Source organism: Ictalurus punctatus, chromosome 9 (genome assembly GCF_001660625.3).
Source record: "Ictalurus punctatus breed USDA103 chromosome 9, Coco_2.0, whole genome shotgun sequence".
Classification (NCBI taxonomy): Eukaryota; Metazoa; Chordata; class Actinopteri; order Siluriformes; family Ictaluridae; genus Ictalurus; species Ictalurus punctatus.
Window position 1 is genome coordinate 30,276,806 of NC_030424.2, and position 12,500 is coordinate 30,289,305.

At 41.3% G+C, this 12,500-nt stretch overlaps 1 protein-coding gene across 2 annotated transcripts in view; it reads right to left on the bottom strand.

Annotated features, from left to right (window-relative positions):
* Positions 1-487: 487 nt before the first annotated feature.
* wapla (WAPL cohesin release factor a) overlaps positions 488-12,500 on the bottom strand; it is a 20,837-nt gene continuing 8,824 nt past the window's right edge. Inside the window, exons 6-21 of one of the 2 annotated variants that reach the window (XM_017476529.3) lie at positions 11,986-12,075; positions 11,643-11,792; positions 11,146-11,282; positions 10,685-10,796; positions 10,381-10,590; positions 9,831-9,942; positions 9,567-9,664; positions 8,255-8,331; positions 7,952-8,112; positions 7,358-7,473; positions 7,026-7,238; positions 4,861-5,068; positions 4,665-4,753; positions 4,397-4,492; positions 3,163-3,258; positions 488-1,049 (exon numbers count right to left, since the gene is read on the bottom strand). In XM_017476529.3, coding sequence (XP_017332018.1) covers positions 3,193-3,258; positions 4,397-4,492; positions 4,665-4,753; positions 4,861-5,068; positions 7,026-7,238; positions 7,358-7,473; positions 7,952-8,112; positions 8,255-8,331; positions 9,567-9,664; positions 9,831-9,942; positions 10,381-10,590; positions 10,685-10,796; positions 11,146-11,282; positions 11,643-11,792; positions 11,986-12,075 — 1,935 coding nt within the window. In that variant the 3' untranslated portion in view covers positions 488-1,049; positions 3,163-3,192. Of the gene's footprint in view, positions 1,050-2,900; positions 3,259-4,396; positions 4,493-4,664; positions 4,754-4,860; positions 5,069-7,025; positions 7,239-7,357; positions 7,474-7,951; positions 8,113-8,254; positions 8,332-9,566; positions 9,665-9,830; positions 9,943-10,380; positions 10,591-10,684; positions 10,797-11,145; positions 11,283-11,642; positions 11,793-11,985; positions 12,076-12,500 lie in introns of those variants that run through there. The other variant, XM_017476527.3, reaches the window with a different exon arrangement.

Genomic DNA, 12,500 nt, shown 5'->3' on the forward strand with positions numbered 1-12,500 from the left:
ATAAACATGTCTATCCCAGTCCCCTGACCTGAACCCCATAGAACACCTGTGGGGTGAACTGAAGAGGAGAGTCCACCAGCGTGGACCTGAAATGTGAAGGACCTGGAGAGATTCTGTATGGAGGAACGCTCTCAGATCCCTCACCGTGTGTTCTCCAACCTCATCAGGCGTTATAGGAGAAGACTCAGAGCTGTTATCTTGGCAAAGCGAGCTAGCACAGTGTTGACTAAAAGGGTGCTGATAACTGTTGCTCACCTATATTTAACAAAGATTTTTAGTTCTAAACCCGTGCTGTGTTTGTAATCGTTTGATGTCCATAAGAGCAGAGCATTTCAGTGAATTATTTGAACAAAAGATCGAAAGGTTAAACAATAAAGACAAATTTTCACAGGCTTCTTTGCGCCTATGTACCGAGGGTGCCAATATTAATGGAGGGCACTACACACACACACACACACACACACACACACACACACACACACACACACACACACACACACACAAAATTCCGGGTGTAATTTCTCAAAATACTATAATTTGTGAATGAGGCAGGACAGAAGATAAAATGAGAGAGAAGAAAAGACGGACAGGATGAGAAATATAGAATGAGACCGTGTGTGAGACCGACAGAGCGAGAAACGATGAGAGAGAGAGAATATGAGAAAGACAGAGTGAGAGACAGAACATGAGCGAAACAGACAGAATGAGAGACAATATGAGAAAGACATTGAGCGGGAGATAGACAGAATGAGAGACAGAACGTGAGAAAGACAGAATGAGAGAGTGATTGAGCGAGAAAGACGGAATGAGAGTGCGCGTGAGAGAGAAGAGAGAGCGAGAGAGATGGATGTTCCGTCCTGCAGGGGGCTTCTGTCCTCCCGGACTGTCCGGTCCGATGAGGATCTTCTGAGCGGGAGAGCTCCTGTGGTGCTTCTGTTGTGCAGTGGGGATTAGTCTAACTGGAGCTTCTGTCCTGTCGGGTCTGATTACCTCTCAGCCTGCTGACTCAACTCCGACACCGCAGTGTGTTCAAACCACAGCCGTGAGACCTGATAAAGTATCAATGCTTTTATTAAAGGTGGAATTATTTACAGGTAACCAAAGACAAGATTCTGCGCAAAACCGGGTAGAAAGTGTTTATACATACATTTATATATATATATATATATAATTTTATTTATATCCTGCAATAACCAAGAAAAAAAAAAAAACTTAACTGTATAAAACAAAAAATTCAGGAAAAACCCCACTGAGCATTCAGTGGAACATTGTCAGCGATATTTACACAAAATATTTACATTTACACACACCTTTAATTCCACTCACAACTCACTCCATTTCATCTTGACACAAAACCCGCGCGGGACTGCTGCGGCTTTAAAAAAAACACCCGGAGAAAATAGTAACTCGGTATGGCTCGGAGAGAAACAGGACACTTATTATTCGAGTTAGTTTGTTTAGTTCGTCACGGATCAAACGGAACCAAAACACGAGCGGAAATTCTTTACGATCTGAAAATAAAAGATGGAAGTTTCAGGGTGGAATCGATCAAACCCGTACGTTCGAGCTGTAGCTTTGCTTAATTGTACACCAATCTATTTATCCTAAGAGTCTTTTTTTTTTTTTTTTAAGGCATCATTTTTTATTTTACAACACAACTTAAAGGTAAAACACGACAAAAGAATCGATTCAGTGTCATGCCAAAGATCCAAAATACAGCAAAGTAAAATAATCTAAAATCTATATACGGAAAAAACAACAACAACAAAAAAAAAAAACAATAAAAATCATGAATTGGTGAGAATTGCTTGAAATTAATTGATTAATTAATTTTTAAAAAAAAAAAATCTATTTCAGGTACAACTTTTGCAAAGGATGAGAAGTCTCAAATAAAATCGCAATTGTTCTTTAAAGGTGCAGAAAGTAATATTGATATTTTTGGATCTGAATAGTTTCTTCATTTCAGGCTTCCTTTTAGCGCCAAGCCCCGCCCTCTTAAAAAAAAAAAAAAAAAAAAAAAAGCAGCTATCCTGCTAGTGATGTGTACAGTAGCATTAGAAAGGGGCGTGGTCTGGTGGAAGGCTCTAAACATTACATGCTGCTGCTTTAAGCTGAAATCTTGAGCTATACCGAAAAACCACACACAAAAAACCAGCCCCGCTTTTCTTAATAATAATAGAACATTTAAGGTGGAATTGTTTAGTTCCAGTCAAAGTAGAAAATATTTAATTAATGTGAAAATGTCTTGTGACCTTTAATTTACACACACTATCATATATATTATATATATATATATATATATATATATATTATATATATATATATATATATATATATATATATATATCTTAAGGTGGAACAGTTTCACACCAGGGCCTCACTGAATGATTGTGCATCTCCATCAACAATACCACCTTAAAACTCTAACGCTGGCTCTGTGTGATTAAAGCATGATTCTGAAATATTTATTACAAACTAAAAATTCAGAATAATGATAATGAAATTATTTCGATGCCAAAACTTAAATTTAATTCCTTAATTTTGCTCTTCAAAAAAATTCCCGAGACGAACAGTGTGTGTTCGTGTTACTGTTCTTATATTCAGACGTGTGAAATAATGAAATTAAATCAATTTCAGGTGCCATTATTATTATTATTATTATTTTTTTATAATAAACTAAACACCACATGATTTGCAGGTACTGCTCAAACCCTAAATCACGTACTGAAATATTTTCTTTAGTATAATCCCGTTCGTTGCGTGCATCTTTATTTCTGGCCACTGCAGAACATATACATACAGACTTTTGAAATGAAAACGTAGAATTTATTCTCCCTGTTGAGTAATCCTGTTTAACACCCAATAAGCTCCACTTAAATAATTCTATACTTTGTATATTATTTATTTTTTTGAAAAATAATTCATTATTTTCACTCATTCTTGAAATGTTCGCTGGACATATTTCATTATTTTGAAATTTCCAAACAAATATTTAGACACCATTAATTCACCATTGATGGAATTAAAAAAAAAAATTGAGCAATTTAAATAAAAATGAAAAGCATCAGCTCATAATTGAACAGGTGTGTGTGTGTGTGTGTGTGTGTGTGTGTGTGAGAGAGAGAGAGAGATATAAGTGTCTCCATATTGATGTTTACAGACTTTGGAGTTGCCAGCTCCTCTGAAATCCTGCTAACAGCGCTCCAGATAGTCGATGACGCGGGAGATGGATTTCTGTCCTGTGGTGCCCACTGCGCACTACAGAGGGGGGAACAAGGGAGTGTGAGACACACACACACAGAGAGAGAGAGAGAGAGAGACAGAGAGAGAGATTTCACAAGAGTCTCTGTGAACCGGTTGCCAGATATCTGAACAAAAACAACAACAATACGTTTCTGCTAAAATACTCGTGATGTGTTTAGTGACACTGAAGCTAATTTGTTGGTTGGCGCGATATTATCCACCTAACGTTACTCCTAAAATCATAAGTTCTCTTCTCGCTCAACATTTTGGAGCAAACGCCATATTAATCAGAGTAGCGGAATGCAGTGCAGCTACACGACGCAGATTTGTGGCTAGTTAGTGATCTACGGGACGACGAGCACCATGTTGTTGACTGTGTATTAGCGTGAAAGTTAAAGCATAGGATGCTGATGTGTTTGAGCGGAGCGTACAGACGAAGCTAAAGCGCCGCCGCATCGCTTTCTTTAAAATCTCACTTTTCCATTTTCAAACGTGTTTCGAAACTGCGTATCTGGCAACCCAGATCTCGCGTCTCCTGTAACACGCACCGTTTTAATCCGAGTTTCACCGTCAGCTCCATGAGGCGCGTCACTGCCAGATGTTTTTAAAACACCATGATTCATTTCAGAGTGACGGATGTTTTGGAACAGTTTAGTCAGATGCGGCGCCTCGTCCCGGTCTCCACTGGGAGCCCATTAAAACAGGAGGGAATGCAATCCCAAAAAGAGTGCAATCCCACAGAGCATTATTATAACGCATTTTATCTGTATACGCCGAGTGTTCAATAAATATATTTATCATGACACGAACATCACAGCGAGTAAGAAAACTAACAAACACACACACACACACGCGCGCTCTTTTATATCGCGACCTTCAGACCTGACCCATCATTAGCTAGCTTCAGTTTGGCTTCTACTGTTCCTAGTTGCCTAGCAACAGTAATCTCAGTGTAAACTCAAAACAATGCTGTGCGTTTCACCGTTAAATATTAATAACTGCACAAGTTCACAAGTTCTCCTTGAACACTATTAATATTAATGTGATGTAAATTTAGCTTTATTATGCAATAAATGTTATTGTTGATAATCCTTGTTATTGTTGTTATTAATGAAAAAAGCAATAACTTATTATAATATTGTACACAGCTCACAGTCAGGTTCATGAAGTTGAGGAACTTCTTCAGCATCTCAGTCATGATGGAGAAATCTCCTTTAGGCAGGCTGTCTCTCACAGCCGTTACATTCACCTGTAACACACACACACACACACACACACACACCAGTAAAAGACTAAAGCTTTCCGAAGCAACACAACCTGTATTACAGTGTACTGTAGCGTTATTACATTCTTATTACTACAGTATAAACTGTAAGGAAGTTGCTATAAAGGAAATTCCAGGTGATGGAGGTGGTACTGACCGGACTGTCCTGACACACACACCCCAGCAGCAGCGCAGTGTATGACGCCACTATACTGTCCTCCATGTGTTTCCCAGCATGATGCAGGACTAACACACACACACAAACACACACACACACACATTGTATTTGTAGTGTGAACACCTGATGATTCCCACATGTGTATAGAGTGATAAGAATAAGTGTGTGTGTGTACCTTTATTAAAATCGAGCTCCTCCTCCTCTTCCTCTTTCTCCTTCTCCTTCTTGTCATCCGTGTTATTTTCTGAGGCGACCCACTGCATCTCTCCGCTCGTCACCTGCCACTGCCCGCTCTCATCCGCCTGAGGCTTCGGTGCCTCGCTGATGATATCATCAGCCTGCGCCTCGGCCAGCACGGCCGCTCTCTCGCGCTCCAGGAAGAACTGCACACACGTTTAATTTCTTAATTTCATGTGGATTAGATATGATACTGTAAATGCCGCAGTAAATGTCGGATTAATCAGCGCCAGGACAATTTTTATGATAACGCTGATGATTGTGTGTTAATGATTAATGTGCTATGATATCCTAACGAATCGATACAATGACTCGTTTACCTTAACGAGTCAGTGTTAGGATTCATATCCTAACGAATCAAAAGTGATTTGTTTACCTTAACGACTCAGTGTTATGATTCTTACCTTAACGAATCAATGCAGTGACTCGTTTACCTTATTGCCTCAGTGTTAAGTTTCATATCCTAACGAATCAATACAGTGAATCGTTTACCTTAATGCTTCAGTGTTACGATTCACAATCTAACGAATCAATACAGTGACTCATTTACCTTAACGCCTCAGTGTTATGATTCATAATCAACTGAATCAATGCAGTGACTCTTCACTCCACACTGGAACATCTGGACATGAATAATGTGTACGCATGCTTTTTCTGGATTACAGCTCTGCCTTTACTACTATCCGACCAACGAAACTGACTGTGAAACTGGCAGACCTTGGAGCGCCGACATCCACAGATAACTTTTAGATTTCCTTACAGACAAACCACAGGTGGTGAGCATGGGAATCGTCGTCTCTGCTGAGCTTACTATCAGTACTGGAACTGTACTTCAGTACTTTATGCTCTGTACACGCATGACTGCGTTTCTACCCAGGAGAATAATTTCATCACTAAACATGCAGATGACACGACCCTACGTGGATTACAGAATCGTAGTCTATGGTGAAATGACCTGGTTGTTAACATAGATCAAACCAAAGAAATAATAATTGGCTTTCGGAGGAAAGCTCTCCCTCTGCAGCCTCTTCTAAGTGATCATAATCACCCAGCTCACTCTTTGTTCAGGTGGAATAACTCAGGATATATCCTAAAACATCAAAGGCTAATATGGATCGCCACTCATAAGCCACGTTTTTAATAATAGTCTTCTGAGCCACTGTCGGACTGACTGCAAAAGACATTGAGGCTGGAGGGAAATCTCTCACCTCCCATCTTACTCATAGCAGGGACACTTCATTCATACGCTCGACGGTCTCTGAACGACTTGTATTTTTAAAATTCGTACTGGCTATGCCCGCTAGAGGTTTTATATAATCGTTTATTTAAAATTTCTTATATTTGTTAAGTTAAATTAACATGTATATATAGGTTTTATTTGGCATTGTTGTGTTTATTGACTGAGTGTTATGCACAAGAATTCCAATATACCTGTACTGCTTTGTACCTGTGCAAATGGCAATAAATCAAATCATATCCTAACGAATCAATACAGTGACTCGGGTACCTTAACGCTTCAGTGTTATGATTAATAATCTAATGAATCAATAGTGATTCGTTTACCTTGACGCCTCAGTGCCATGATTAATAATCTAACGAATCAATACAGTGACTCATTTACCTTAACACTTCAGTATTATGATTCATAATCTAATGAATCAATACAGTGACTCGTTTACCTTAACACTTATCATAATGAATCAGTGCTAGGATTCTTATACTAATAACTCACTGCTGCGATTCTTATCCGAAAGAATCAGTTAAGTGAATCTTTTGCATTAACGAGTTGATTTTTATCGTGCTCAATCGATCAATCATCAAGTGCTGTGATGTACATGCTAATAAATCAGCGCATTTCAAAAATCTAATAAACATCATCATTTAAATATATAAAAATCCAAAGTTAACATGGTGATGTTTATATTATAATGCACATTACGGCTGCTGCGGTTTCCTTTCCACAATCTCGGAACTCTAAACAGTGCAAATCAGTGGTGCGACTCCTGTAAGCTGCTGCTTGCTGCTGGACTGTCACGGTACAGCAGGCACACAGTACTGTCTCAACCGGTAAACATATTGTTCTTAATCGCACACCTACAGTACCTGCACCAGTGCAGCGAGAGCACTATCTTTCGCGTCCGGTCTCTTCTCCTTCATATCCTCCATCTCCTTGTTGACCTTCTGCGCTTCCTTCTCTCCCTCCATCCTCCTGTCTTTCTCCGTCTCCGGCAGAAAGCTCGAATCCACCTCCAGTTCTACCAGACAGTGTCTGTTCCTGGAGCTGTACTCCACCAGGTTTATCAGCAGACCCAGACCCTGCACGCACGCGCACACACACACACGCAGACAGTTGTCACTACATGCATGTACCAGTGTTTTTATTGCTGTATGGTGCTAATAAACAGTGATGCAATGCCGGTGTTTTAAAGACGTACGAGCACACGGATGTCAAATCTCTGCTCCTGAGGGAGAAACTGAGGAACTTTAAGCACACTGTTCAGCACAGTCACGATCAGTTCATCCTGCTCACCCATCTTAGTGCTGCCCCACTCTGTCAGACAGACAGACAGGTTATTATGATCATTTTTATTCATGTTCTACTTTAAAGTGCATTCTTCAAGCTCTTCAATATTTTAACGGAAAGACATAATAACAGGGACGTGTTTATACTAACGACTCTGTGTCAGGATCCCTATTGTAATGAATCAGTTCTGTGACTCCTTTATAATACTGACACATTGCCATGATTCTTAAGTGAAATGAATCAGTTCCATGACTCCTTTGTACCAATGACCCTGTGTCATGTTCCCCGTTGTAATGAATCAGTTCTGAGAGTCCTTTATACTATTGACTCTGTGTCATGATTCTTATGTTAATGATTCAGTACAGGAACTTGTTTATACTAAACACTTATTGTTGTGATCCTTACCCTAATGAATCAGTGCTGGGACTCTTTTAGGTTAATGCCACTTTTATATAAATAAGAGTCAAAGAAAGCGTAAAATTGTGCGTGCATGTGTGTGTGTTACCATTATCATGTGTGAGGTTCAGCATCACCCCCAGCACCGCCCTCATACAATCCTCTACTGCTTTTCCCACGTTGCTATGGTTACTGTGAGCAGAGGCGGCACTAGAGTTGATGACATCACGGCAGTAGAGATGAATCATGGATTCGCAATGCCTCAGGGCCCTACACACACACACACACACATTATAAAAGACACAAATGACATATTACAAACACACACCTTAAAGTTCAACTGCTCTGTATCACTGAGTGACAATATCACAGTCTCTCTCTCTCTCTCTCACACACACACACACACACACACCTGGCTGACGAGATGATCAGTTGTGAGTCTTTGTAAGCAATCAGGTAGGACTGATTCTCTGGATTATGAACCGTTACCTGGTGAACGAACACACACACACACACACACACACAATTACTTTGTGGATAAGTATAATTATAATAAAAGGTTAACTTTTTACATGATTCCACGTTTCCTTTTAAAACGGGGTGTTACGACAGGGAAGCCGAGAGAATGACTTATTCCCACAACAGCCAAGAGCTGCTGAAATACACCACATGCCCACTGAATCTAAACACACGGGCAGCTTCTATTTTTAACCAGATGACAGCCGAGTGGTTGTTGAAGAGTTTTGGAGCATTTCTCTCTCTCTCTCTGTAATAAAATAAGCGCTGTAACTTATTTCATGAACAGTTATGTCAGCGTTACCTTTCATCCCCAACATGACCTCAGTCACCATGAGACGGAGGCGTAATCGTCGACAGTGGAAAAATTGAGCGACCCTCTAAGGCAGGGGGGTATTTTATATCGAACGCCGCAGAGAAGACTGTAACCTGCAAACTCTACAAAGCGGAGCTTGTGTAGCACGGAAGCACGACAGCGATGCACGTACTTCCAAAATGCTACACGGCGTGCAAGGGGTTGGGGGAAAGTGGTGCGAAGCTCATTGTCATTACATGCCGTGTCTGCGCGCTTGCAGTGTACATTCAGTCGATTATTATAACGGGAGCGCTCTAGTAGTAACGAGGCCGCGTTGCTCCTCGCTCTATGCAGACGCAGTGATAAACACCGGGAGCGCAAGATCGGTAATGTCTAATTAAATCGGACAAACAGTTGTCCTAAAGTTTTAGTCTGAAGTTTATATTTGTAACACTCAGTTTGTGGATTTTATTTTAAATAAACGAAAAAAATGGTATTAAATGTTTTTTTTCCTCTCCAGCCAATTACTCATTAAAATTAATCGATTAATTGATTACGAAAATAATCTTTAGTTGAGGCCCTACGGTATCGTCACGCTTATCTTAATAAATCAGTGTCGCGACTCCGGCGAATCAGGGTCGCGACTCCGGCGAATCAGTGTCGCGACTCCGGCGAATCAGTGTCGCGACTCCGGCGAATCAGTGTCGCGACTCCGGCGAATCAGTGTCGCGACTCCGGCGAATCAGTGTCGCGACTCCGGCGAATCAGTGTCGCGACTCCGGCGAATCAGTGGCAAAGCCAGGACTCCCAAAAATCGTGACAACAATGAATCAAACTCAAAACAAACAAACAAACAAAAAACACAAGAAAATAATACTGTTCAGAGACGGGAAAATAAAACGGATGCACTCACACTCTCGAGAACTCGTAAACAGCGCTCTGCTCCCCATAATGAGGCCACCAGGTTCTCATGATCATCATCTGTATCTAGGTTTTCCACACACTCTTTGACTGAGACAGAGACAGGCAGGGAATTAATTTATAGTACCATATTAATGTCAGTAGTAGTGTAACGACAGAGCTGCAAGACGACACAATAATTAAATAACGTTAGTACTATGAAAACCACCGTATTAGACTGAACAATAAGTGCTGTACACTTATAACGTGTGTGTACCTTTATCTATGATGTGGTCCAGTCCCCCCAGTAACCGGAGCTCTTCTTTAAACCAGTCTCCTGCTCTTTTAGATGTCAGTGAGAGAAGAGTCTCCATCGCCAGGTGACCCGTCTGAAAAACCAAAAAAAAACCCCAAACACTCTTCATTCTCCTAAAGGATCAGCCTCATGACTCTGTACAGTGTACGCCATACAGTGACGCTATTCTCCAAATGAATCAGTGCTGGACAGTGATTCTTTATCCTCCAAATGAATCAGAGCTGTACAGTAACTCTATACACCAAATGAATCAGTGGTATACAATGACTCTTTATTCTCCAAATGAATCAGTTTTGTACAGTGATTCATTTTTATCCTAAAGAATCAGTCAGTGGTGTACAGTGACTATATTCTCCAAATTAATCAGTGCCACATGTGACTAAATGAATCAGTGCTGCTAATTAAGATTCTAATGAATCTAATTAAACTAATGACTCAAAGACATGATTCTCATCCTAGCGAATCAGTGCCTCAGTCCCAGCGGCTGAAAGGACTCGGAGTTATGACTCACAGTGATGTTGTCTAGGTCCAGGTGTTTGTTGTGTACAGTTTCACACAGTTTCTGTATTTTCTCCTTCACTTTGCTCTGATGATCCTCAGACTCGTCCTGTTCCAGCTCCAGCAGACGGATCATCAGCTCCAGACAGCCACGGTCCAGGTCCATATTGAGCCGGTCCCGACTGAGAATGTAGAGCAGAGCTGCCGTGCACAATGCCAGGTTCTGACCAAACACACACACACTTATTAATATTATTATTATTATTATTACTACTATAATTGCACAATGATCATAATTATATTTATGAAATAGTTACCGGATGTTGTGGTGCGTCGCTCAGCATGTTGAACACCTGAGCCACTTTTCCTCTCGCTCTCAAATGCATGCGGAAACTCGGCATGGCACAGCGTGTGGCTAAACTGATTATACTGCTCACAAACACACACACACACACACACACACACACACACAAAACCAATGTAAATGTAAACACTCAGACAAATATAGATAAAACACTGGCACAATAAAAAAAAACATTTTGTGTGTAGATGTTTTTTGGGTGTGTACATAAGGCAGTGTGTGTGTGTGTGTGTGTACATAAGGCAATGTGTGTGTGTGTGTAGACACTGTTTGTGTGCGTACCTAAGGCAGCGTGTGTGTGTAGACAGTGTTTGTGTGTACATAAGGCAGCGTGTGTGTGTAGACAGTGTTTGCGTGCGTACCGGAGGCAGCGTGTGTGTGTGTCTGTGTGTGTAGACAGTGTGTGTGTGTACGTACCTAAGGCAGCGTGTGTGTAGAGGCTGTGTGCTCTTTAGTCCCGTCTCCAGATACTCAAAGTCGTCAGTAAATTCTTGGTTCTCTCCGAATTCCACCACGTCGTTAAAGTGCTTCACGTGCTGGACAACTGTGTACAGCTACACACACACACACACACACACACACACACACAATAACTAGTACGTGCTAAAAAATTATTTCATCATACCCGCTATAAAATCACACTATACTAGAGCATGGTTTATACGGTACAGTATACCCCGCCGTTTGCTACGGACGCATTATACTCCATGTAATACATGCTAACCACAGTCGCACTACACTCGCACGATAAACTGCATAATATGTACTATAATTGCACTACACTCACTGGTACAGTCACTGCATCTGTTAGTGCTCTTACGGCAATTTCCACATTACGTTTATTCCTAGTGAATAATTGTTTAAAAAAAAAAAAACTACAAAAAATAATTGTTTCCCCACAATGCACTGCTCACCTCCTTTTGTTCTGCAGTGGTAGTGTGTGGGTGGGGCTCAGTGGGCGGAGTCACTGATTTAGTGACTTTAGGGGGAGGTGGTGGGGCTTTAAACACGGTGTCGTCTTTTATAGAATTCATGTCTTTGTTCACGTTTGACGGGCTCGGCTTCTGGAAAAACCACACACACACACACACACACACACGCACACACACGCACACACACACAGACAATTTTATATTTCTATAGAATGTCATCTCAGTGCTTTAGCAACACTGTAACGTTTATTGTTTTTGTTTCTTAAATAGTCACTAAGTCATTAAATAGAATTCAATGTCAAAGGGGTCAAAGGTCAGGACGTACAGGTGTGATGTCACTGTGTGAGGTGGGAGGAGCTTCCTCCGCTTCAGGCTGATTCCAGTGACGAGCATTGTACACCGCTTTAGTAGGAATCTGAAACACACACAGAGTTTGAGAGAGAGAGAGAGAGTGTGTGAGAGAGAGCAAGAGAGTGTGAGAGCCAGAGAGAGAGAGCGAGAGAGAGAGAGACAGAGAGACACAGAGAGAGACAGAGAGAGAGCGAGAGAGAGCGAGAGAGCGCGAGAGAGCGCGAGAGTGTGAGAGAGAGCACGAGAGAGACAGAGAGAGCGAGAGTGTGAGAGAGACAGAGAGAGAGAGCGAGAGAGAGAGAGACAGAGAGACACAGAGAGAGACAGAGAGAGCGAGAGAGTGTGAGAGAGAGCACGAGAGAGACAGAGAGAGAGCGCGAGAGACAGAGAGAGCACGAGAGAGAAAGAGAGAGAGAGAGAGAGCCAGAGAGACAGTCAGAGAGAGACAGAGAGAGCGAGAGACAGAGAGAGAGCCAGAGAGCCAGAGAG